The sequence below is a fragment of the Carassius carassius genome, chromosome 7 (assembly GCF_963082965.1).
Source record: "Carassius carassius chromosome 7, fCarCar2.1, whole genome shotgun sequence".
Classification (NCBI taxonomy): domain Eukaryota; kingdom Metazoa; phylum Chordata; class Actinopteri; order Cypriniformes; family Cyprinidae; genus Carassius; species Carassius carassius.
In genome coordinates, this window is record NC_081761.1 from 1,101,357 (window position 1) to 1,129,203 (window position 27,847).

The 27,847-nt window shown below is 39.3% G+C and overlaps 1 protein-coding gene across 3 annotated transcripts in view; it reads right to left on the bottom strand.

The window, feature by feature from the left end:
• LOC132143340 (neural cell adhesion molecule 2-like) overlaps window positions 1–27,847 on the bottom strand; it is a 227,431-nt gene that overhangs the window by 12,910 nt on the left and 186,674 nt on the right. For all 3 annotated transcript variants that reach the window (XM_059553465.1, XM_059553464.1, XM_059553466.1), the window contains exons 11-15: window positions 27,013–27,109; window positions 12,008–12,181; window positions 8,949–9,062; window positions 7,755–7,876; window positions 2,511–2,685 (exon numbers count right to left, since the gene is read on the bottom strand). In XM_059553465.1, coding sequence (XP_059409448.1) covers window positions 2,511–2,685; window positions 7,755–7,876; window positions 8,949–9,062; window positions 12,008–12,181; window positions 27,013–27,109 — 682 coding nt within the window. The remainder of the gene's footprint in view (window positions 1–2,510; window positions 2,686–7,754; window positions 7,877–8,948; window positions 9,063–12,007; window positions 12,182–27,012; window positions 27,110–27,847) is intronic.

Here is a 27,847-nt window from a genome sequence, read left to right on the forward strand (position 1 = left end):
TAGACAGAAAACAAAACTTTTAGATGATTTCTCAGTAATCACAGGCTTGGAGATATGACTGTTTCTGATGTGTTAAGTCCACAGCTCTTCTCATATTGATCTGAAGTTAGTCAAAGCTTAAGGACAAGTTTCAAGTTGTTTTGATGCGTTATGGATGAAGGCATCAAAGATTCACACAAAGAACCAGCGGAGACTGACATTTACCGTCATATTATGTTTATGGAGCGAATACATGGACTGACCCGCAGCGTAAACACCATCTGAGAGGATCTAAAAGTCTGTTAATGTCCTGCACACACCTGAAGCACTGATCAGAAGAAAACTCTTAAAAATGGGAAACCTTGAGTCAACATCAGTGCCATGAACATCTTCAGAGAGTTTCATTGATTCTTATCAGAGAGAGAAATGCAGAGAGCATCAATCACACAAACACAGATTCATGTTCAGTGCTGGATGAAGCAAACGGAAATCAAACTTCAAGACGCTCGCTTTTGCCGCTTTAAGTTAAAGCAATAGTTTAGTCAGAAATTAAATTAGCTGGCCGTCCAAGATTAGGAGGAGTTTGTTTCTTCATCAGGTTTGTAGAAATGTAGCATTGCATCAGTGTCTCATCAATGGGTGCTCTGCAGTGAATGGGTGCCGTCAGAATGAGAGCTGATAATAACATCACAATAATCTACAGCACTCCAGTCCATCACTTAACATCTGATAATGTTTAAAATATGAGTCCATAATCCATTATAACACTTCCTCCAGTGAAATTCAGAAGTGTTCTGAATCAGGAGAAAAATCTGCACAGATCAAGCAATGTTTAAAAGTTTTAATGCTGGATTTGTTTCAGCTTCTGTCTTCTCCAGATGTTAACTGATGGACTGGAGTGCTGTGGATTATTGTGATGTTTTTATCAGCTGTTTGGACTCTCATTCTGACGGCACCCATTTACATCCATTGGTGAGCAAGTGATGCAATGCTACATTTCTCCAAATCTGATGAAGAAACAAACTCTACGTCTCGGATGGCCTGAAGCTGAGCACATTTCCAGCACATTGTGATTTTTGAGTGAACTATTCCTTCACTGACTTCATATTAAAGGGAAGTCAATGGCTGCCGTCAACTGTTCGGTTCCCAACATTATTCAAAATATGTCCACAGAAGAAAGAAACTCAGTTTTGAGGTAGAGTAAACAATGACAGAATTTCCATTTTTGGGTGAACTGTCCCTTTAAACACATTGACTTATAGATCAACAACAAACGAGAACGACCGGCTTTCAATCATTTGAAGGTACTTTGAAAGTTGAAATCTAAGGATGTAGCGCATCTCTCATACCCTATCTTCATTTTAATCGATATTCAGCTACAGGTTTAATTGCTGACACGTTTGTGCTTGTTATTTTTAGAGGTTTATGTGCATGTAACTCATTGATCTGACGTGATTGTCAACATCGGTTATGAAAACACCAGTGATTCAACTTAAAAAGTTTAAAACTAATTAAAACTATAAGTAAACCACCAAAAAGAGGAGTTTTAATGTAATAAAATACGGGGAACAAAAACAGACGCAGATCTATAACATCAACGCAAAGTTATTTTTTTTGTCTTTTTAATAATACAAAACTGTAAAAACTACCCTATGAAACTTAAAACAGCAAAACATTCATATTTTGATCTGTATGTGTAACAGGGTTATTTCTATTTCAGGTTTCAGTATGTTATTGAGATCCTGAACACTTTCTGTGAGAAATACACTTAAGTTGCACTAACATTATCTGCCAATAGAGCGCCAAATGACTCACAAAATTGGCCCTGAGTGCGAGGAAGTCACTGTCCTGTATGAAGCATTGCTATCATACAGCATTATACAGTGCCAAATGTCCTTATCATCATATTCATGCCCACGCAGCGTTTTACAGCTGCTGTCTGCTGACCTGAAACCAGCGATCTGTTCCTGAACCAGTGAACCGCCTGCTGTCTGCTGCTGACTACTAAGGGCTCGTCTTACGAGGCACTTTTCCTCATATACTGAGACAGATTTCAACCTCAAATCTGAAAATCTGGAATCTGAAGGTAAAAAGAAATCTAAATATTGAGAAAATCATCTTTAAAGTTGTCCAAATTTTGTTCTTAGCAATGCATGTTACTAATCAAAAATTTAAGTTTTGATATATTTATGGTAGGCAGTTTACAAAATATCTTCATGGAACATGATCTCTACTTAATATCCTAATGATTTTTGGCATAAAAGAAAAAATATATAATTCTGACCCATGCAATGTATTGTTGTCTATTCATACAAATATACCCCAGAGACTCAAGACTGGTTTTGTTCTGCAGGGTCACAAATAGCTTGTGAAGCTCCACTAGACTTACTGCATATCAGAAGGTCGCTCCCTATGTAGGGTTTATAACAGAGTCTATGCCAGATGGGACACAGCCGAACTCTGGATAATAAAAGCGAATGGATTCTGCACTAATTTGACACAGTTCAGCCCTAAGTGCACAGAGGATGTACCTGTGATGTCAGGTTTCTGCGGCATGAGGAACTGGAAGAAGGTGGGCTCCGACAGACCCTTTACGTTGCGTGCCGTGATCTCCACGTTGTAGCGTGTGTTCCACTGCAGCGGCTGAAGCAGAGCGAAATCATTCACACCGGGAACCAGCTTCGTCATCCACTGCTCCTCTTTATCCTGCACACACACACACACACACACGTTTGTTTTTGTGAAAAGTGTGTTCATCCCATAGGCGTAATGGTTTTTATACTGTACAAACTGTATATTCTATGGCCCTACACCAACCCTAACCCTCACAGGAAACTTTGTGCATTTTTACTTTCTCAAAAAAACTCATTCTGTATGATTTATAAGCGTTTTGAAAAATGGGGACATGGGTTATGTCCTCATAAGTCACCCTCTCCTTGTAATACCTGTGTCATACCCATGACATTATACAGAGTTGTGTCCTAATATGTCACAAAAACAAGAGCACACACACACACACACACACACGAGAACGAGAAACACTCCGGCAGTGGCTGGTTCGTTCGTTATCTGGCTCTGCTGCACAAATTTTCCCCTGGCCTTTATTTAAGACCGTCCTTTATTCATCCGTGTTGACCACGCCCCCGGCCACTATAAGAGGCCCGGCGTTTATTTGACTACCGTTTTTTATTTGAGGAATTACGGTAAATACACCCTTAACATAATATGTACATGCATTAATTAATTGGACACTACCTTTTAAAGGTCCCGCTCTTCGTGATCCCATGTTTTAAACTTTAGTTAGTGTGTAATGTTGTTGTTGTTAGAGTATAAATAATATCTGTAAAATTCCAAAGCTCAAAGTTCAATGCCAAGCGAGATATTTTATTTAACAGAATTCGCCTACAAAAAACGACCCGTTTGGACTACATCCCTCTAGTTCCTGCAGTAATGACGTCACTAAAAGTAGTTTTTTGACTAACCTCCGCCCACAGGAATACACAAAAAAGGGGGCGTGGCCTTGTTGCGCTCCGACGGAGAAGAGGAAGAGCTGCGTGTGTGTTTGTCGCCATGTCGTCGAAACGCTGTTATTTTCATCTTGGAGTCCAATCATCTTTGTTTGGGCTTCCCAGGGACACTGTACTTGGAGATTAATGGTTACAATTTATGTTTAACTCGGTTCCAGAAGATTATAATCCTCATGTAAAACTATGTGCAGCACATTTTACTGAGGACAGCTTCCTCAATCTCAATCAGTTTAATGCCGGATTCGCACAAAGATTGTTCTTGAAAGATGGAGCAGTTCCCTCTTTGTCTGGAGAAGGCGTTGTTTATGGACCACAAGTGTATTTTATTATTTAAGTTGGTGCGTGTAACAGTTTCTGTAATTTATTACACAAAGGGCAACACTGTTTCGTTTTGTTAACTAGATGTTAGGGCTGTGCAAAAAAACCAAAGGCGATTTTCATGCGCATATCGCCAGTAAAAACGCTCCTGTGATTATAAGTACATCTCCAGCACATGCTCCTGCACGCTTGCTTCTCAAAACTACTCCAAAACTAGTCCAATCGTGTTTCCAGAAGGGCAAACAACACAGGAACCGCTGGCACAATCAGAACTCGTTACGTGTTTCTGAAGGAGGGACTTTATAGAACAAGGAAGTCATCAGCCCGTTTTTTTGACAGTGAAAGCAGCGGTATGCAGATAGGTACTGTGTTTTTTTACACGCGAAACATGAACACATGTTTTATTTCACACTGTAAACACATTCAAAGCTTTAAAAAAGCACGAAAAACGGGACCTTTAAAGGTTTAGGGTTATTATTTATTTTTAATTTCATGTCAGTTAATACTTATTTTACCAATTATTATAATTGAGATGACCTGGAAATAGTGCCTTAATGGTGCTTTATTTTCATTTTCAGATGTCTGGATCATCATAAGCAGTCTGATGGACCGCATCAAAAACGATATAAAATGAGACAGAAAATAAACAAACGGATCTAAAGGAGAAATAAAGAATCGTAAAGCACTTTAAAGAGATTTCACTTCCCATGAAGCTTTGCAGGCTTCAATGAGAGCTTCTCATGTGATCGACATAAACACGTTTTCATTGGCTGACGGCGATAACAGTGTCCTTTAATTTCTTTTTTTTGAGTGTCTTTTAAAGTCAACCTGAAACTAAACCCATTTTACCCCCACAATGTGGCTTATTTGTAGACCGAGGACTTATCTTATTAATCGAGAACTGAGAAAAGTGGACTTTTAAGATTAAAAGGAAACAAAACTCTTGTGATAAGATGAGAAACGTGAATTAGGAGAGTCTGTTTTGGTTCCAATGTGTCTGTAAGGTAAAGCTTGAGCTGTTGAGCTTCTGCGAGCAGCACCAATAACACCATGACATGTTACTGATATTTATTTATTTATGTATGTTCCATAGTTTAATGTCAATAAGATTTATATACATAAATTAATATTTTTATTAAGTATACATTAATTCACTAGGTATACATGATCCAAAATATTTCACACAAAATACAATGAGAAAATGTATGGAAAATGAAACAAACAAACAAAAACAATGCAAATAAATAAATAAATAACATACTATGAATTATTATTATTATTTTTTTATGTTTTTACTTTGTGCTATTAATCACATTTCCCCCCAAAATTTCCATTACTGTAATACAAAGATGATGACGTTAATAATAATAATAATAATAATAATAATAGTAATTTATATTCAGTTAAATTCATATTTCCATTACATTTAATGGTTTTGTATGCTAATATTATTCATTATATTCATTTACACAACAGTTCAATCGTTTGGTTTCAATAAGTTACCTTTCTTTTTCTTTTTTTCTTTCTTTTTATAAATTTCAATAATTAAAAAAAAAGAAATTAATACATTAATGTGATCAAACTGATCCAAAATATCACACTGAATAAAGTGATTTATTTATTCATTTATTTTTACTGTGCATTGTAATTTTCCATGAAAAAAAGTTTTCACATTGTGCAATTAATCACATTTTTCCCCAAAACATCCAGTATATTATTCTGTTTTCTGAAGATCATGTGAAACTGAAGACTGGAGGAATGATGCTGAAAATACAACTGTGCATCACAGAAATAAATTACACTTTAACAGATATTCACACAGAAAACTGATAATTAAATTGCAATAATATTTTACAATTTTTACTGTATTTTTAATCAAATAAATGTTTCTGAACCTGTGTTGTTTGAGATTCCCCTGAGAGCAGGACGCAGCGCAGGTCAGTGTAGGTGTAAGTGTGTAAGTGTTAGTATTGAGCGCTTGGCTCTTTTTGTTTCTTATATCCGTGACGGAGAGGAATCACCTCCTGCTGCTCCTCTGTGGAGAACAGAAGGACTTCAAAGCATTCAAAGCTGTATTCTTTAAGTAAATGAGGCCACGGTAAGAGCAGGATTATTCAGACAACCCATCAGAAACACGATAACTTCAGCTCAGACTAACACAGTGTGTGCAAACGTACAGGACAAACCCAACATGCAACAAACCTACAGTTTCTCTCAAGCGTCTGTGATATTAAACCACAAGTGTTGTTATTCAGCTTGCAGCTGTCAACGTGTTTGTTTATGATTTCACCTGACTGAGAAGACTAAAATCCTCAGTGGACACAGAGAACACAACATGGACTTGCATTTACAATGAATTCATGCATGCAAACACTGCCTATAGCAAGTGTGAGTCACTGATGGTCAAAAGTCTGTTTGTCTGTACAATTTCTAATGCTTTTGAAAAAACCTATATATATATTGCAGTTTTAAATAACTGTTTTTTATGTGAATAGGTGTTAAAGTGTAATTTATTTCTGTGATGCACAGCTGTATTTTCATCATCATTCCTCCAGTTTTCAGTGTCACAAGATCTTCACAAATCAGAATAATATGAGGATTGTATTAGATTCCGAAAAATGTTATTTAAAATTGAAATAATGTTTCAAAATATTATTATTTCTACTGTATTTCTGACCAAATACTTATCTAGATTTATCTTGCGTTATACATTGAAACGTATTCATTTAGCAGATAAATGAAATACAGATACTAACACACACACACAATATATATATATATATATAAAATAGCAATAACAAACATTTAGTTATTTCGCTGCTAGTGCTGTTAATGATAACTAAAAATAGAATGATTCCATTTTCACTCATTCATTCAAATGAAGGTAAAATTAATAAAAAAAATTATAATTAATGGAAAAACTAACATTTCAAAAACTTAAATGAAAAATACAAAGGTCACCTTAGAAACTAATTAAATAAATTGTTAAAATTAAAGGGTTACTCCACCCAAAAAAATGAAAATTTTTGTCATTAATCACTTGTCGTCCCAAACCCGTATAAGCTTTGTTCGTCTTTGGAACACAATTTAAGATATTTTGGATTAAAACCGGGAGGCTTGAGACAGTCCCATAGACACAGAAGAGCATACTTCGACAGTCACAGGCCTCCCTGTTTTCATCCAAATTATCTTAAATTGTGTTCCAAAGACGAACAAAGCTTATACGGGTTTGGAACGACATGAGTAAGTAATAAAATGACAACATTTTCATTTTTGGGAGGAGTAACCCTTTAAGTTACTTAAACCAAAACAAAAAATAATTAATGTTAAAAGTAAATATTTAAAATGGTTATTTTAGTATTATTGAGATAGTATTACAGTTTTTATTAATATTTTGAATCAGGTTTTAATTTTCTATTTTCTATTTTATTTTAATTTTAGTCAAATTGTAATTAATTTTCACATTTTTTTTTATTTTTATTTTTAGTCAGGTTATTTATGTCTATACAGTTTTGTTCATTTTAATATCAGTTTTTATTTATATATTTATATATATTTTTTTTAGTCCATCAAGTTAAAATGAGAAATGTTGCTGTGGCAATTTGCATTAAAACAAAAATAGTTATTATTTTATTTAAATTAATGTTTATTTTTTATTCCAGTTAATGTTAATTTTTATTTTTATTTTATTTCAGTTAATGTTTATTGAGCTTTGGCAAATTGTATAAAAATATATATAATTTTATTTTGTTTATTTTATTTAATTTTTTGTTTTATTTCAGACAATGTTTATTTATTTATTTATTTTTATTTCAAGTCAGTTTATATTTACTGAACTCTGGCAACTTGCATAATTTTTTTTTTATTATTTTATTTTATGTTTATTTTTTTGTTTTATTCCAAGTCAGTTTCCTGAGGTATGGTACGCACAGTTTTATACTTGATGATGTACTCCACGATGGGCATCCCGCCGTCGTCTTGTTTGATCAGTCCAAGTCTGTAGGCCTTCCCAACGCCTCTCTGACCGTGAACCGTCGGAGGACTGGGCTCGCCTGAAGAAACCAGACCATCAGACACGACTCAAGATCTCACAGACACACCACACTATCATCTAAGATTGAGCTCTGAAATCTGGAGAACATGACTCTGTACAGTAGAGAAAGATCTCGTTGTGCTTGCTGTCAAACACTCGAACCCAACCAAAGAGTTAAAACACTAATACACTACCAGTCACAAGATTTTGAACAGTAAGATATTTTAAGGTTTTGGAGTAGTCTCTTCTGCTCACCAAGCCTGGATTTATTTGATAAAAACTACAGTAAAAAATTTTTATATTATTATAATTTAAAACAGCTGTTTTCTGTGTGAATCTGTGTTAAAGTGTAATTTATTTCTGTGATGTGCATCATTCCTCCATTCTTCAGTGTCACATGATCTTCAGATATCATGAAAATATGATGATTTACTGCTCAAACAAAATATATATATATATATATATATATATATTAGAGTAGATTTTTTCCCCAGCTTTCTTTATTGTACAGAAAGTTCAGAAGAACAGCATTTATTTAAAGGATAGTATAGTATAGTATATATTTATTTAAAGCCATGTCAGCATAATGGCAAAAAAAAAAAACAAGTACAACAAATACAATAAAAATTTGCAAACACAACTTATATCACACAAGACATTTTTACAGTAACATGTGATAAAAATTCAAAAACTTTCCCTGGCAAATTGCAAAAAGAAAATTTTGCATTTATTTAAAATCTTTTGTTATATTATAAATGTCAATTTAAAGCATCCTTGCTTAATACTTTTGACTGGTATAGATCTTCCTATATACATCAAAGATTCGTGAAAAAACTTGGCTTACTTGGCTTGGTTTTCAACATAATAATAATGTTTTTTGTTTTTTGTTTGTTTAGCATCAAATCAGCATATTAGAATGATTTCTGAAGATCATGCTGTAGGAAATTCCATTTTGACATTTCAAAATATATTCAAATAGAAAAGTATTTTTAAATAATAATAAGTGTTTGGAGGCTTGCTGGGCAGAAGGCACTGGCTGGGTGTATGAGTGTATGTCCAGCTGAAAGGCAAAGGGACGGAGAAAGACTCACGGATGGGTAACGTCTGGAAGGTTAACGTGCGGCTGAAATCCCCCTGACCCTTTCCGTTGACCGCCGCCACACGCACCTCGTACGTCGTGTTGGGCTCCAGGTGAGTCAGAACCACTGAGAGAGAAAGAGAATAAACTCTCTTACATCTGAGCTGCTGCTAAAAGCTAAAACAAGTCACATTCTGTTACAGCGGAGGACGAAATCATCACAACACTAGTATTTTCATCAACTGGAAGTCAGTTATTTCTATCTTTTGCTGTAGGAAATGTGAGTTTAGATTTCCAAACATTCATATTTCCATTAATTGTAAAGATCCAGTGAGATTTTTTGTTTCCTCCACAAAGACAGAGATCTGATCTGATCATCAGTGTGTCTGAGATTACAAGAAGAAACAGAACAAACTGAGACTCAATCAAACAAAAATGGCAAGAGTACATAACAAAACATATTTTAGCTTAAAATAAAATTAAAATGAAAACTGAAAATATTAAAAATAAATGCTGATTCGGAAAATTAATACTTTAAAATTATTATATACTTTCATAATATTTACAGTAAATACTAAATGTAAAATGTGAGGTTATTTTCAATTTTAGAGATTTATCTTGCATTTTTAATTATATATTTATTTATTATTGAATATTGTTATTGTTAAGTAAAACTATAAAATAAAAAATAAAAATCATTTAAATTCAGCTAAAATAACATAAAATAAAAGATGAATATTTGCTGAAACTATTAAAGTAAAATTTAAAAAAAAAAATTCAAATACTGCCTTGTCAACTAATTGAAATTAAATAATTTTAAAATTTGATTAAAAATAAATTAAAGTTATTATAAATATTTACAAAAAATAACAAAAAACTAAAATTGCTAATGTTAAAATATTGTTTTAATTTACTGAACTCAAACCGAAGTATAATTAAATATAAATATTAGATGAAAAAGATGTTCATATGCAACAAGCAGAAATGAAAATAAGTTTAGACCACAGTAAAATTACACATTAAAATGAAAGCTAAATAGAAATATCTAGGGGAAAAAAAAAATCATCATTCATTCAATAATTCAATATGTCACTAAATATGTATTTTAGATTAAAGCACCACTTCAGCAAATCTAAGACATTGGCCAGTGATTGCAGTCATTCATTTCCACCAGAAAGCACTAATAAAAGCGAAGCAGCTCAATGAACACTTAATCAAAGAACAATGAGGTCTTAATTAAAAATCCACAAAGAGTGTGGGGATGTAATTGAGGTAATTATACCCTAAATTTGAGTTTGAGACCATGACCAGGATGCTTTTAGACTCTTCAGGACTGAGGCACGGAGTTGAGGATTATAACTACGAGCACTTAAAAGTTTTTTATTTGTTATTAGTGTTTTACATCACACACAATAAACGTTATTTGAAGGCGTAATGCTAAGAAAATTCTTGGCAGAAAGTAAAGTAGTTTAATGAACACACAGCTTGAAGTCATTATCGCTGCTGCAAATGCAAATGTGTTTAGATGCTCCAAACCTAATGGAACGACTGTCGACATCCTGATCCTGCAAAAACACTCGCTTTGAGAAGTGATAATGACTTTTAGGAAAAATATCAGACTGTAAACATGCACTTCTTTCGGTTAAATGCTGTTTTTACTTGCAAAGCTTTGCACTTTTGCTCTGAGGATAGAAACATCTCTCACCAGATCTGTTTGATATAAATATAGTTCAGTTTCTTGTATCCTTAATTCTATTCTGAATCATTTAAATACTTCAATTTCTAAATGAAAGCAAGAATTGTATGTACAGTAAGTATCGAACTAAGTTTAAACTTAAGAACTAAAATGACTAAAACTGAAATAAAAATAAATTAAAGCTAAAAAATTATATTTTTTAGAAAACAATAAATTCATGCTAGTTTATGTGTATTGTTAATTAAAACGGTAATAATAAATAAAGGCAAAAGCATGAAATAAAAATGACTTGAGCCTAAGATTAAATTAAAATGAAAACTGTATAAAATATAAAATAAAAAGCTGACATAAGCTAAATATTTATTAAATAATAAATGAAAACCAAAAAGTTAAATAATAATAACCAAAATAAAGTATGTTTCAGCTCAAAATGTGTGTATATATATATATATATATATATATATATATGAAAAAAGCACATACAAATTACTTTCATATACTTTACCTACAATTAATATAAAATTAAAAGTTGACATACAAATGAAAAACTCAAGGCATTTCTCAATTAAAATGCTTACAATGTTAGCAAAATCACATAATTTCAGCAGTTTAATGTCTATTGAAATGTCCATGTTTTATGTTAGCCAGTGCTATTTTGAACAAAAAAAAAAACTATTCTAAAAAGATTTCATTAATTTAAAAGAGAAATAATATTAAGGATAAAATAATAAACATTATGTAAAAAAATACAGTTTAAAAAACGTACAATTTAAAATTAAGTTTAAACATATTGAAGTTAAATAGAAACACTTTTTTTTTTTTTTTTACAAAAGAACATTGCAACAATAATTTATATGGAAAACATAGAATAAAATACTAAGTGCCATACTAAAATACTTTAATAGTACATAAACAGTTATATTTGTGTCTCTGGAGCACAAATGCAGTCTTAAGTCTCTGGGGTATATTTGTAGCAAAAGCCAAAAAAAAAAAAAAAAGAATAAATAAATACTAAATATAAATAATTTTTCTTTTATGCCAAAAATCATTAGGATATTAAGTAAAGATCATGTTCCATGAAGATATTTTGTAAATTTTCTTCCATAAATATAATTTTTAATTAGTAATATGCATTCCTAAGAACTTCATTTGGACAAATTTAAAGATGATTTTCTCAATATTTAGATTTTTTTGCTCCCTCAGATTCCAGATTTTCAAATAGTTGTATCTCAGTCAAATATTATCCTACTAACAAACCAGACATCAATGGAAAGCTTATTTATTCAGATGATGTGCAAATCACAATTTTGTGCTCCAGGGTCACATATAACAGTAAGAGTAACTCTAAATGTAATAGTAATGTGATGCTGTCTCACTCTGAACTGCGTGTGATCTGATGCTCCTCCAGTCCTGTGCGCTCGTGTCTCTGTAGCTGATGATGTAGTAGCTGATGGGAACGCCGCCGTGAGAGTCGGGCTTCATGAAGGAGACGGTGGCGAGACGTTGGGAGACGGCGGAGAGCCGAACGGAGTATGGGTGCGACGGGACGTCTGTGAAGAAACACAAACATGATGATGCTTTTCAATAAACATGAATGAATATCTGCTCGAGAAGCAACACAAGTGAAGGTCACATGTCAACTCAAATTTATCCTGAACATTGTCAGCTCCGAGGTTTATCTTTATTATGGATGGAACATGTGCAGTGCATTAAAAAGTCCGAAAGGCTTTTAATCCTGTGATAAAGCGCAGATGTGAAATAAACAGGTGACAGAGCATCAGATAAACTGCGGACTGGAGAAACTCAAAATGCATCATCATTTGTGCTGCTGCCGTGTTAGTGAGTGACGAGAGTGAAGAGCCATCGCTCAACAGGAAGCAGGCTGCAGCTCAATCACTCTGATCATGAAAGACATTCGTCATTGTAAGTGCAAACGCCTCAGACTCGACCATTTCTGTCATCTTTAAAGTCTGCATTTAATCTACACTGAGTATTCTGTCTTCAAAATGAAACTTTTAAAATATTCTAGTGCTGTCAAACAATTGATCATGTTTAATCACTTCCAAAATAAAAGTTTTTGTTTTTGTTTACATAATATGTGTGTTTACTTTAAATTAAAATTAAATTAAATGTATGCATTTAGCAGATGCTTTTATCCAAAGCGACTTACAGTGTATTCAGGCTATAAATTTTTGTATCATGTATGTATGTGTATATATAAATACACACACATGCATGCATATATTTAAGAAAAATTTTGTTTATATATTGGTCTTCAATCTTAATGCTTTTAGATCTTACAGCAGCCTTTGATACGGTTGACCACAGTGTTCTTATCTCGCGTCTCGAGCACAACGTGGGGATTAAAGGCACTGTATTAAAATGGTTTAGATCATATCTCTCAGCGAGAGTGTATAAAGTTGGGTATGGGGGCTCTACTTCACCAGCAGCACCAGTGACATGTGGAGTACCGCAGGGCTCTATTCTCTTCTCCCTTTACTTGCTTCCTTTAGGTTCCATCTTAAAAAGCATAACATTAGTTTCCATCTGTATGCAGATGATTTACAAATCTACCTGCCTATAAAACGTAAGGGTGAGGATTCGATAAATAGGCTGTTAGAGTGTTTTTATGATATTAAAGCATGGATGAAAACGTTTTACATTTTAATGAAAGTAAAACTGAAATTATGAATTTCAGACCTAGCAGTTTTACTAGCACCTCCAAATTGGACTTGGGACCCCTGACGCCCTATGTAAAGTCTATGGTAACGAACCTTGGGGTAAAGATGGATAGTGATCTTCACCTAGAGAAACAGATAAACTCTGTAGTAAAAGCTAGTTTTTTTTTCAACTTAGACTACTTACCAAATTGAAGCCATTTTTATCTTTCAAAGATTTGGAGAGGGTTATACATGCTTTTATCACCACTCGCCTGGATTATTGTAATGCTTTATATATAGGAGTTAACCAGGCCTCTCTCTCTAGATTGCAAATAGTTCAGAATGCTGCCGCTCGACTCCTTACAGGTACCCATAAACGAGAGCACATTATGCCTGTTCTTGCCTCTCTTCATTGGCTACCTGTTTGTTTTAGAATACAGTTTAAGATTTTATTGTTTGTTTTTAAATCTCTTCATGGTCAAGCCCCAGCTTACATAGATGATCTACTGAAGATGCATGCTCCTCTAAGGAGATCGAGCTTTTTCAGTCGTGGCCCCTAGGCTGTGGAATGATCTGCCTATGCGTGTCAGAGTGGCTCCCAGCCTTGACAGTTTTAAATCACGACTTAAAACTCACTTTTATTCATTGGCCTTTAAACCAGCCTGAGAGTTCATCTTTGCATTTTATTATTTTAGTTTGTCACTTGTTTAAACTGTGTATTGTGCTCATGTTATGTGTTTTTAAAATCTGTTGCAATTATGTCAGTGTCCAGCACTTTGGCTAACCTCGGTTGTTTTAAATGTGCTTAACAAATAAAATTGTATTGTATTGTATTGTATATTAAATATATTTATATATGATATAATTTAGATTAATATAACTATATAAATGTACATATTTTCCAAATATATGCTGTATGTGCATCTTTATATATACAAAATAATTATACACAGTACACACACACATATATTATGCAAACAAAAAATATTTTGGATGCGATTAATCGCTTGACAGCACTATACACTATTGCTCAAATGTATCTTGTGCTCACCGAGGCAGCATTTATTTGACCAAAAGTACAGAAAAACATTGAAATATTTTATTTCTATTTAAAACACCTGTTTTCTATGTTAATTAAGTGTAATTTATTCCTGAGGTGCGCTGCTGAATTTTCAGCATCATTACTCCAGTCTTCAGTGTCACATGATCTTCAGAAATCACTCGAATATGATGATTTCTGAATCATTTCTGATTATTATTAATGTTGAAAACAGTTGTGCTGCACAATATTTTTGTGGAAACCGTGATACATTTTATTTTTCAGGATCCACAGATGAGTAGAAAGTTTTAAATAATAGCATTCATTTGAAATAGAAATCTATTGTAACACTCTAACAAATAAATTACTTTTTAACATTTTAAAAATATTTCAAAATTTTTACTGTATTTTTATTTATTTATTTATTTATTTTTGATAAATGCAGCCTTGATGACCAGAAGAGATTTGCTTCAGTAACATTAAAAAATGTTTTGGAAATGCAGTTTATATAAAAGCAGAGATTTGTAATGTGTCTTTACCCACTGAAATATGCAAGTTATTCATCCCTGGATTAAATATGCACACATTTGCATATTAGCATATTTAAAAACCGAACACAGACCTGAAAGAAAACATCCCAACTGGTTTGCGGTTGGTAACTTGCCAACCAGCATTTTGTGCATGTGAATGAAGATGTTTTTGGCCTTTATAAGATGAGAAGGCCCACAAAATGTCAAAGATAAACGAATTTCAAAAACTCCTCAGCAATTAACAGAAATATCACATATGAACACAAGCAAAATGTCACTTTCAGAAAATGGCATTTAAAATATATAAAAGAGGTATAAAATAGATATCTATAAACATTTTGAAATCTTTTTTAAAGTTTTTTGTGAATGCTAAACGACAGTGGGCACAACTGGAGTCACATGTGCAAAACTCTAACTACAGTCTGCACAGCAGCAGTTCATGTGGACCAAACTCTAGTTCGTTTTTCATTGCTTGAACACAGTTTTCAAAACTCTACACACTTATCCCATGACTTTAACCACAACCTGCACAACACTGTGGATTTACAGCACTTTGTTCAAATGCTAACACACTGCTGTCAAAACTGTGAAGCACACATTCAAAACAGAAGAGATTTCAAACACTGCTGATTGCAATTTCAGGATTAGCCCCTCAATTATTTGTTCAAATTACAGAATGTACTTTTAGTTTCTACCTTTTTTCCTCATTACTGAATTTCTGTAAATTACTACAGACTATTGAAGCAAACTGCTCATTTTCATTTACCTTAAAGAATTGTTATGTTCTAAAAATGTAAATAAATAATGTGAAAGAATGTCACTCTTTTCTTTGAAGAAAATATGACTTTGTATGAAGTCAATAAAATTGTTCAAACTATAAAGATGAGAAGTTAGTATTTTCTGTATTGGTGTTTGATGCTAGTGTATCTCCTCTCGGTGTGTTCTGAGTGACGGTGTGTGTTATCTCAGTGAGGGTTGTGTGTAGTGTCTCTCCTCTCGGTGTGTTCCGAGTGACGGTGTGTGTTATCTCAGCGAGGGTTGTGTGTAGTGTCTCTCCTCTCGGTGTGTTCCGAGTGACGGTGTGTGTTATCTCAGCGAGGGTTGTCTGTAGTGTCTCTCCTCTCGGTGTGTTCCGAGTGACGGTGTGTGTTATCTCAGCGATGGTTGTGTGTAGTGTCTCTCCTCTCGGTGTGTTCCGAGTGACGGTGTGTGTTATCTCAGCGATGGTTGTGTGAAGTGCCTCTCCTCTCGGTGTGATCCGAGTGACGGTGTGTGTTATCTCAGCGAGGGTTGTGTGTAGTGTTTCTCCTCTCAGTGTGTTCCGAGTGACGGTGTGTGTTATCTCAGCGATGGTTGTATGTAGTGTCTCTCCTCTCGGTGTGTTCCGAGTGACGGTGTGTGTTATCTCAGCGAGGGGTGTGTGTAGTGTTTCTCCTCTCGGTGTGTTCTGAGTGACGGTGTGTGTTATCTCAGCGAGGTTTGTGTTTGGTGTTTCTCCTCTCTGTGTGTTCCGAGTGACGGTGTGTGTTATCTCAGTGAGGGTTGTGTGTAGTGTTTCTCCTCTCGGTGTGTTCTGAGTGACGGTGTGTGTTATCTCAGCGAGGGTTGTGTTGGGTGTTTCTCCTCTCGGTGTGTGTTCTGAGTGACGGTGTGTGTTATCTCAGCGAGGGTTGTGTGTGGTGTTTCTCCTCTCGGTGTGTTCCGAGTGACGGTGTGTGTTATCTCAGTGAGGGTTGTGTGTGGTGTCTCTCCTCTCGGTGTGTTCCGAGTGACGGTGTGTGTTATCTCAGCGAGGGTTGTGTGTGGTGTTTCTCCTCTCGGTGTGTTCTGAGTGACGGTGTGTGTTATCTCAGCGAGGGTTGTGTGTAGTGTTTCTCCTCTGGGTGTGTTCCGAGTGACGGTGTGTGTTATCTCAGCGAGGGTTGTGTGTAGTGTTTCTCCTCTCGGTGTGTTCCGAGTGATGGTGTGTGTTATCTCAGCGAGGGTTGTGTGTAGTGTTCCTCCTCTCGGTGTGTTCCGAGTGACGGTGTGTGTTATCTCAGCGAGGTTTGTGTGTGGTGTTTCTCCTCTCGGTGTGTTCCGAGTGACGGTGTGTGTTATCTCAGCGAGGGGTGTGTGTAGTGTTTCTCCTCTCGGTGTGTTCCGAGTGACGGTGTGTGTTATCTCAGTGAGGGTTTGTGTGTTTTGTTTCTCCTCTCGGTGTGTTCCGAGTGACGGTGTGTGTTATCTCAGCGAGGGTTGTGTGTAGTGTTTCTCCTCTCGGTGTGTTCCGAGTGATGGTGTGTGTTATCTCAGCGAGGGTTGTGTGTGGTGTTTCTTCCTCTCGGTGTGTTCCGAGTGACGGTGTGTATTATCTCAGCGAGGGTCGTGTGTGGTGTTTCTCCTCTGGGTGTGTTCCGAGTGACGGTGTGTGTTATCTCAGCAAGGGTCGTGTGTGGTGTTTCTCCTCTGGGTGTGTTCCGAGTGACGGTGTGTGTTATCTCAGCGAGGGTTGTGTGTAGTGTTTCTCCTCTCGGTGTGTTCCGAGTGATGGTGTGTGTTATCTCAGCGAGGGTTGTGTGTGGTGTTTCTCCTCTCGGTGTGTTCCGAGTGACAGTGTTTGTTATCTCAGCGAGGGTTGTGTGTAGTGTTTCTCCTCACTGTGTGTTCCGAGTGATGGTGTGTGTTATCTCAGCGAGGGTTGTGTGTGGTGTTTCTCCTCTCGGTGTGTTCCGAGTGTCGGTGTGTGTTATCTCAGCGAGGGTCATGTGTGGTGTTTCTCCTCTCGGTGTGTTCCGAGTGACGGTGTGTGTTATCTCAGCGAGGGTTGTGTGTGGTGTTTCTCCTCTCGGTGTGTTCCGAGTGACGGTGTGTGTTATCTCAGCGAGGGTTGTGTGTGGTGTTTCTCCTCTCGGTGTGTTCCGAGTGACGGTGTGTGTTATCTCAGCGAGGGTTGTGTGTGGTGTTTCTCCTCTCGGTGTGTTCTGAGTGACGGTGTGTGTTATCTCAGCGAGGGTTGTGTGTAGTGTTTCTCCTCTGGGTGTGTTCCGAGTGACGGTGTGTGTTATCTCAGCGAGGGTTGTGTGTAGTGTTTCTCCTCTCGGTGTGTTCCGAGTGACAGTGTGTATTATCTCAGCGAGGGTCGTGTGTGGTGTTTCTCCTCTGGGTGTGTTCCGAGTGACGGTGTGTGTTATCTCAGCGAGGGTTGTGTGTAGTGTTTCTCCTCTCGGTGTGTTCCGAGTGATGGTGTGTGTTATCTCAGCGAGGGTTGTGTGTGGTGTTTCTCCTCTCGGTGTGTTCCGAGTGACGGTGTGTGTTATCTCAGCGAGGGTTGTGTGTAGTGTTTCTCCTCACTGTGTGTTCCGAGTGATGGTGTGTGTTATCTCAGCGAGGGTTGTGTGTGGTGTTTCTCCTCTCGGTGTGTTCCGAGTGTCGGTGTGTGTTATCTCAGCGAGGGTCGTGTGTGGTGTTTCTCCTCTCGGTGTGTTCCGAGTGACGTGTGTGTTATCTCAGCGAGGGTCGTGTGTGGTGTTTCTCCTCTCGGTGTGTTCCGAGTGACAGTGTGTGTTATCTCAGCGAGAGTTGTGTGTGGTGTTTCTCCTCTCGGTGTGTTCCGAGTGACGGTGTGTGTTATCTCAGCGAGGGGTGTGTGTAGTGTCTCTCCTCTTTTTGTGTTCCGAGTGACGGTTTGTTTTATCTCAGCGAGGGGTGTGTGTAGTGTCTCTCCTCTCGGTGTGTTCCGAGTGACGGTGTTTGTTATCTCAACGAAGGGTGTGTGTAGTGTCTCTCCTCTCGGTGTGTTCCGAGTGACGGTGTGTTTTATCTCAGCGAGGGTTGTGTGTAGTGTCTCTCCTCTCGCTGTGTTCCGAGTGACGGTGTGTGTTATTTCAGCGAGGGTTGTGTGTAGTGTCTCTCCTCTCGTGTGTTCCGAGTGACGGTGTGTGTTATCTCAGTGAGGGGTATGTGTGGTGTTTCTCCTCTCGGTGTGTTCCGAGTGACGGTGTGTGTTATCTCAGTGAGGGGTGTGTGTAATGTTTCTCCTCTCGGTGTGTTCCGAGTGACGGTGTGTGTTATCTCAGCGAGGGGTGTGTGTAGTGTTTCTCCTCTCGGTGTGTTCCGAGTGACGGTGTGTGTTATCTCAGTGAGGGTTGTGTGTAGTGTTTCTCCTCTCGGTGTGTTCTGAGTGACGGTGTGTGTTATCTCAACGAGGGGTGTGTGTAGTGTCTCTCCTCTCGGTGTGTTCCGAGTGACGGTGTGTTTTATCTCAGCGAGGGTTGTGTGTAGTGTCTCTCCTCTCGCTGTGTTCCGAGTGACGGTGTGTGTTATTTCAGCGAGGGTTGTGTGTAGTGTCTCTCCTCTCGTGTGTTCCGAGTGACGGTGTGTGTTATCTCAGTGAGGGGTGTGTGTGGTGTTTCTCCTCTCGGTGTGTTCCGAGTGACGGTGTGTGTTATCTCAGTGAGGGGTGTGTGTAATGTTTCTCCTCTCGGTGTGTTCCGAGTGACGGTGTGTGTTATCTCAGCGAGGGGTGTGTGTAGTGTTTCTCCTCTCGGTGTGTTCTGAGTGACGGTGTGTGTTATATCAGCGAGGGGTGTGTGTAGTGTTTCTCCTCTCGGTGTGTTCCGAGTGACGGTGTGTGTTATCTCAGTGAGGGTTGTGTGTAGTGTTTCTCCTCTCGGTGTGTTCTGAGTGACGGTGTGTGTTATCTCAGCGAGGGGTGTGTGTAGTGTCTCTCCTCTTGTTGTGTTCCGAGTGACGGTTTGTTTTATCTCAGCGAGGGGTGTGTGTAGTGTTTCTCCTCTCGGTGTGTTCCGAGTGACGGTGTGTGTTATCTCAGTGAGGGTTGTGTGTAGTGTTTCTCCTCGTGGTGTGTTCCGAGTGACGGTGTGTGTTATCTCAGCGAGGGTTGTGTGTAGTGTCTCTCCTCTCGGTGTGTTCCAAGTGACAGTGTGTGTTATGTCAGCGAGGGGTGCGTGTAGTGTTTCTCCTCTCGTGTGTTCCGAGTGACGGTGTGTGTTATCTCAGCGAGGGGTGTGTGTAGTGTTTCTCCTCTCGTGTGTTCCGAGTGACGGTGTGTGTTATCTCAGCGAGGGGTGTGTGTAGTGTTTCTCCTCTCAGTGTGTTCCGAGTAACGGTGTGTGTTATCTCAGCGAGGTTTGTGTGTAGTGTTTCTCCTCTCTGTGTTTTCCGAGTGACGGTGTGTGTTATCTCAGCGAGGGTTGTGTGTAGTGTTTCTCCTCTCTGTGTTTTCCGAGTGACAGTGTGTGTTATCTCAGCGAGGGTTGTGTGTAGTGTTTCTCCTCTCGGTGTGTTCCGAGTGACGGTGTGTGTTATCTAAGCGAGGGTTGTGTGTAGTGTCTCTCCTCTCGGTGTGTTCCGAGTGACGGTGTGTGTTATCTCAACGAGGGGTGTGTGTAGTGTCTCTCCTCTCGGTGTGTTCCGAGTGACGGTGTGTTTTATCTCAGCGAGGGTTGTGTGTAGTGTCTCTCCTCTCGCTGTGTTCCGAGTGACGGTGTGTGTTATTTCAGCGAGGGTTGTGTGTAGTGTCTCTCCTCTCGTGTGTTCCGAGTGACGGTGTGTGTTATCTCAGTGAGGGGTGTGTGTGGTGTTTCTCCTCTCGGTGTGTTCCGAGTGACGGTGTGTGTTATCTCAGTGAGGGGTGTGTGTAATGTTTCTCCTCTCGGTGTGTTCCGAGTGACGGTGTGTGTTATCTCAGCGAGGGGTGTGTGTAGTGTTTCTCCTCTCGGTGTGTTCTGAGTGACGGTGTGTGTTATATCAGCGAGGGGTGTGTGTAGTGTTTCTCCTCTCGGTGTGTTCCGAGTGACGGTGTGTGTTATCTCAGTGAGGGTTGTGTGTAGTGTTTCTCCTCTCGGTGTGTTCTGAGTGACGGTGTGTGTTATCTCAGCGAGGGGTGTGTGTAGTGTCTCTCCTCTTGTTGTGTTCCGAGTGACGGTTTGTTTTATCTCAGCGAGGGGTGTGTGTAGTGTTTCTCCTCTCGGTGTGTTCCGAGTGACGGTGTGTGTTATCTCAGTGAGGGTTGTGTGTAGTGTTTCTCCTCGTGGTGTGTTCCGAGTGACGGTGTGTGTTATCTCAGCGAGGGTTGTGTGTAGTGTCTCTCCTCTCGGTGTGTTCCAAGTGACAGTGTGTGTTATGTCAGCGAGGGGTGCGTGTAGTGTTTCTCCTCTCGTGTGTTCCGAGTGACGGTGTGTGTTATCTCAGCGAGGGGTGTGTGTAGTGTTTCTCCTCTCGTGTGTTCCGAGTGACGGTGTGTGTTATCTCAGCGAGGGGTGTGTGTAGTGTTTCTCCTCTCAGTGTGTTCCGAGTAACGGTGTGTGTTATCTCAGCGAGGTTTGTGTGTAGTGTTTCTCCTCTCTGTGTTTTCCGAGTGACGGTGTGTGTTATCTCAGCGAGGGTTGTGTGTAGTGTTTCTCCTCTCTGTGTTTTCCGAGTGACAGTGTGTGTTATCTCAGCGAGGGTTGTGTGTAGTGTTTCTCCTCTCGGTGTGTTCCGAGTGACGGTGTGTGTTATCTAAGCGAGGGTTGTGTGTAGTGTCTCTCCTCTCGGTGTGTTCCGAGTGACGGTGTGTGTTATCTAAGCGAGGGATATGTGTAGTGTCTCTCCTCTTTTTGTGTTCCGAGTGACGGTTTGTTTTATCTCAGCGAGGGGTGTGTGTAGTGTCTCTCCTCTCGGTGTGTTCCGAGTGACGGTGTTTGTTATCTCAGCGAGGGGTGTGTGTAGTGTCTCTCCTCTCGGTGTGTTCCGAGTGACGGTGTGTGTTATCTCAGCGAGGGTTGTGTGTAGTGTCTCTCCTCTCGCTGTGTTCCGAGTGACGGTGTGTGTTATTTCAGCGAGGGTTGTGTGTGGTGTTTCTCCTCTCTGTGTGTTCCGAGTGACGGTGTGTGTTATCTCAGTGAGGGGTGTGTGTAATGTTTCTCCTCTCGGTGTGTTCCGAGTAACGGTGTGTGTTATCTCAGCGAGGTTTGTGTGTAGTGTTTCTCCTCTCTGTGTTTTCCGAGTGACAGTGTGTGTTATCTCAGCGAGGGTTGTGTGTAGTGTTTCTCCTCTCTGTGTTTTCCGAGTGACAGTGTGTGTTATCTCAGCGAGGGTTGTGTGTAGTGTTTCTCCTCTCTGTGTTTTCCGAGTGACAGTGTGTGTTATCTCAGCGAGGGTTGTGTGTAGTGTTTCTCCTCTCGGTGTGTTCCGAGTGACGGTGTGTGTTATCTAAGCGAGGGTTGTGTGTAGTGTCTCTCCTCTCGGTGTGTTCCGAGTGACGGTGTGTGTTATCTAAGCGAGGGATATGTGTAGTGTCTCTCCTCTTTTTGTGTTCCGAGTGACGGTTTGTTTTATCTCAGCGAGGGGTGTGTGTAGTGTCTCTCCTCTCGGTGTGTTCCGAGTGACGGTGTTTGTTATCTCAGCGAGGGGTGTGTGTAGTGTCTCTCCTCTCGGTGTGTTCCGAGTGACAGTGTGTGTTATCTCAGCGAGGGTTGTGTGTAGTGTCTCTCCTCTCGCTGTGTTCCGAGTGACGGTGTGTGTTATTTCAGCGAGGGTTGTGTGTAGTGTCTCTCCTCTCATGTGTTCCGAGTGACGGTGTGTGTTATCTCAGTGAGGGGTGTGTGTGGTGTTTCTCCTCTCGGTGTGTTCCGAGTGACGGTGTGTGTTATCTCAGTGAGGGGTGTGTGTAATGTTTCTCCTCTCGGTGTGTTCCGAGTAACGGTGTGTGTTATCTCAGTGAGGGTTGTGTGTAGTGTTTCTCCTCGTGGTGTGTTCCGAGTGACGGTGTGTGTTATCTTAGCGAGGGTTGTATGTAGTGTCTCTCCTCTCGGTGTGTTCCAAGTGACAGTGTGTGTTATGTCAGCGAGGGGTGCATGTAGTGTTTCTCCTCTCGTGTGTTCCGAGTGACGGTGTGTGTTATCTTAGCGAGGGGTGTGTGTAGTGTTTCTCCTCTCAGTGTGTTCCGAGTGACGGTGTGTGTTATATCAGCGAGGGGTGTGTGTAGTGTTTCTCCTCTCGGTGTGTTCCGAGTGACGGTGTGTGTTATCTCAGTGAGGGTTGTGTGTAGTGTTTCTCCTCTCGGTGTGTTCTGAGTGACGGTGTGTGTTATCTCAGCGAGGGGTGTGTGTAGTGTCTCTCCTCTTGTTGTGTTCCGAGTGACGGTTTGTTTTATCTCAGCGAGGGGTGTGTGTAGTGTTTCTCCTCTCGGTGTGTTCCGAGTGACGGTGTGTGTTATCTCAGTGAGGGTTGTGTGTAGTGTTTCTCCTCGTGGTGTGTTCCGAGTGACGGTGTGTGTTATCTCAGCGAGGGTTGTGTGTAGTGTCTCTCCTCTCGGTGTGTTCCAAGTGACAGTGTGTGTTATGTCAGCGAGGGGTGCGTGTAGTGTTTCTCCTCTCGTGTGTTCCGAGTGACGGTGTGTGTTATCTCAGCGAGGGGTGTGTGTAGTGTTTCTCCTCTCGTGTGTTCCGAGTGACGGTGTGTGTTATCTCAGCGAGGGGTGTGTGTAGTGTTTCTCCTCTCAGTGTGTTCCGAGTAACGGTGTGTGTTATCTCAGCGAGGTTTGTGTGTAGTGTTTCTCCTCTCTGTGTTTTCCGAGTGACGGTGTGTGTTATCTCAGCGAGGGTTGTGTGTAGTGTTTCTCCTCTCTGTGTTTTCCGAGTGACAGTGTGTGTTATCTCAGCGAGGGTTGTGTGTAGTGTTTCTCCTCTCGGTGTGTTCCGAGTGACGGTGTGTGTTATCTAAGCGAGGGTTGTGTGTAGTGTCTCTCCTCTCGGTGTGTTCCGAGTGACGGTGTGTGTTATCTAAGCGAGGGATATGTGTAGTGTCTCTCCTCTTTTTGTGTTCCGAGTGACGGTTTGTTTTATCTCAGCGAGGGGTGTGTGTAGTGTCTCTCCTCTCGGTGTGTTCCGAGTGACGGTGTTTGTTATCTCAGCGAGGGGTGTGTGTAGTGTCTCTCCTCTCGGTGTGTTCCGAGTGACGGTGTGTGTTATCTCAGCGAGGGTTGTGTGTAGTGTCTCTCCTCTCGCTGTGTTCCGAGTGACGGTGTGTGTTATTTCAGCGAGGGTTGTGTGTGGTGTTTCTCCTCTCTGTGTGTTCCGAGTGACGGTGTGTGTTATCTCAGTGAGGGGTGTGTGTAATGTTTCTCCTCTCGGTGTGTTCCGAGTAACGGTGTGTGTTATCTCAGCGAGGTTTGTGTGTAGTGTTTCTCCTCTCTGTGTTTTCCGAGTGACAGTGTGTGTTATCTCAGCGAGGGTTGTGTGTAGTGTTTCTCCTCTCTGTGTTTTCCGAGTGACAGTGTGTGTTATCTCAGCGAGGGTTGTGTGTAGTGTTTCTCCTCTCTGTGTTTTCCGAGTGACAGTGTGTGTTATCTCAGCGAGGGTTGTGTGTAGTGTTTCTCCTCTCGGTGTGTTCCGAGTGACGGTGTGTGTTATCTAAGCGAGGGTTGTGTGTAGTGTCTCTCCTCTCGGTGTGTTCCGAGTGACGGTGTGTGTTATCTAAGCGAGGGATATGTGTAGTGTCTCTCCTCTTTTTGTGTTCCGAGTGACGGTTTGTTTTATCTCAGCGAGGGGTGTGTGTAGTGTCTCTCCTCTCGGTGTGTTCCGAGTGACGGTGTTTGTTATCTCAGCGAGGGGTGTGTGTAGTGTCTCTCCTCTCGGTGTGTTCCGAGTGACGGTGTGTGTTATCTCAGCGAGGGTTGTGTGTAGTGTCTCTCCTCTCGCTGTGTTCCGAGTGACGGTGTGTGTTATTTCAGCGAGGGTTGTGTGTAGTGTCTCTCCTCTCATGTGTTCCGAGTGACGGTGTGTGTTATCTCAGTGAGGGGTGTGTGTGGTGTTTCTCCTCTCGGTGTGTTCCGAGTGACGGTGTGTGTTATCTCAGTGAGGGGTGTGTGTAATGTTTCTCCTCTCGGTGTGTTCCGAGTAACGGTGTGTGTTATCTCAGTGAGGGTTGTGTGTAGTGTTTCTCCTCGTGGTGTGTTCCGAGTGACGGTGTGTGTTATCTTAGCGAGGGTTGTATGTAGTGTCTCTCCTCTCGGTGTGTTCCAAGTGACAGTGTGTGTTATGTCAGCGAGGGGTGCATGTAGTGTTTCTCCTCTCTGTGTGTTCCGAGTAACGGTGTGTGTTATCTCAGTGAGGGGTGTGTGTAATGTTTCTCCTCTCGGTGTGTTCCAAGTGACAGTGTGTGTTATGTCAGCGAGGGGTGCATGTAGTGTTTCTCCTCTCTGTGTGTTCCGAGTAACGGTGTGTGTTATCTCAGTGAGGGTTGTGTGTAATGTTTCTCCTCTCGGTGTGTTCCGAGTAACGGTGTGTGTTATCTCAGTGAGGGGTGTGTGTAATGTTTCTCCTCTCGGTGTGTTCCGAGTGACGGTGTGTGTTATCTTAGCGAGGGGTGTGTGTAGTGTTTCTCCTCTCAGTGTGTTCCGAGTGACGGTGTGTGTTATCTCAGCGAGGGTTGTGTGTAGTGTTTCTCCTCTCTGTGTTTTCCGAGTGACAGTGTGTGTTATCTCAGCGAGGGTTGTGTGTAGTGTTTGGCTGCACTGAGTCTGTTTTGAGCCATGTCTTAAGAGTTGTGTTGCTTCGAATGAGTTTTGCAGGTGATGTGAACCGTTTAGCTCAGGTGACTGTTGCTAGTGCAGACTGTAGTTAGAGTTTTGCACGTGGAGCTCCAGTTGTGCTCACTGTCGTTTAGCAATCGAAAAAAACTGTAATTTTGCACCCTATACCTTCTGTAATGAATACAGGATGTAAGTGTATGTGAGTGCATGCATGTTTTTGAGTGTGTGTGTGTGTGTGTGTGTGTGTGTGTGTGTGTGTGTGAGTGCGTGTGTGTGCATGCATGTTTTTGTGTGTGTGTGATTGTGTATGTGTGTATTCTCTCGGGCTGGATGAAGTCCTCTCTGAAGTGAACTGCAGCTCTTCGTGGCATATTAAGCAGGTCTACAGTACAGTACTCTGGTATATTAGCGAGCTCTCTAGTAAATCACACAGCACTACACAAGATTAGCTTCAGTTAAATTAGCAGCAGCCAGATGGGAAGGACATAACTGTTATGGAAAATTTCTATAATACATCAGTGCACTGCACATGACAACAGGTTTAAAACAAATGCAAAGCAGTTTCTCAGGTCGACGTGTCGCCTCGTCTCAAACCAAGAGCACTCTGATATTATATGATGATAACTGAGAAAATGAGATCTAGAAACATCTGTAAAGGCAACATGAAATGCCTACAAACAGTAACCTGGGTAACAAGTTTAGGATAGAAAAACATTGTGGGAACATTGTTTTGAAATGTTTTTAAAACATTTAAATGGCTAGTTTTCTTTTTCTTTCTTTTGGTTACAATTTTGGTGAAACTATGTGCTAACCAGCACCTTTTTGTTTGGATTATTATTATTATTATTATTATTATTATTATTATTATTATTATAACTAATTAATTTCACCAGAAAGACTTCCCTGGTCAATTTGCTTCACCAGAAATATCATGCTAAATTAATAAAAACTACACAGATATGTTTAAAACAAAGAAACAAGGTAAAAACACATAAACTAAAATATTAACTGGAAGTTAAATGAAAATGGAATACACACACACACACACACATATATATATATATATATATATATATATATATATATATATATATATATATGAACAGGTGGATCTCAAATTAGAATGTCATGGAAAAGTTAATTTATTTTAGTAATTCAACTCAAATTGTGAAACTAATTTAATAAAAATAAACACTTGAAAGTTTATTTTACAAAAAAAAAAAAAAGAATGTTAAAATGTGCAGTTTTCTTATCATAATTATAATTTTATTTAAAGGTTACAAAAATGTTTCTTAGAACATTCATTAAGTTAAAATAACATCATAAATACAATCCAAGAATGCTGTTCTAGTAACATTTTATCTCAATGTTATGAGAACATATATCAAATAAGAATGTTTTGTCATTGACATATATAGAAAAAAAGTAGCAACACTACTCAGATAAGTAACATATGGTCCCTGTTAGCTGTAAACTAGCAATCGTTTCACAGTTAGAGTTACATACATACATAGAGTTCTGTTGGTGGATATCTAGTTTACCTCCTTACAAAACTGAAAATATCTTTCAAAAACCAGGATTAAAAATGAAAAAGGTGTTCAAGTGAAGTGTGGTGTTACTGGTAAACACTGACCTGCCTGAGCTAATATAAACTCTTGGTATCGAGCGCCGATGTTGTTTCTGGCTGTGCAGTTGTAGCGTCCAAAATCCCTGTCGGACACCGGAGTGACCTGAGGATCAACAAAAACCAGAGGGGAGGAGAATGAGAAAATGAGCGCGAGAATATGGCTAACTAAAACTTTATCTGTAATTAAAATGAAAATGGAAAATATATATTAAAAACTGTATATATATACACTACTGGTGCGTCAGAACGATTTTTTATGTTTTTTACAGCAGTTTCTTCTGCTCATCAAAGCCGCATTTTAAAAAAAAATCAAAAATATATAGGAAAAAATGTAATAATGTGAAATATTATGTAGATTTAAAATTATGTTTTTCTATTTTAATATACATTAAAATCCAATTTATTTCTGTGATGTGCAGCTGTATTTTCAGCATCATTACTCCAGTCTTCAGAGTCACATGATCTTCAGAAATCAGTCTAATATGCTGATTTATTATCAGTGCTGGAAATTTAATATCTTTTTGGAAACGGCAATACTTTTTGCAGGACTCTTTGATGAATGAAAAGGTAAAAAGAAGAGCATTTATTTAAAATAGAAATCTTTTCTTTTTTCTAACAATATACACTACAGTTCAAAAGTCTGGGGTCAGTACATTGTTATTCTTTCTTTTTTGTGAGAGAGAGAGAGAGAAATTAAACATTTATTTAAAGAAATTAATCAAAGAATCCTGAAAAAGGTATCACAGCCCCCCCCCCCCCCCCCCCAAAACATAATGGACAATTCGACAACATTGATAATTCTAATAATAAATCAGGATGATTTCTGAAGATCTTGTGACAC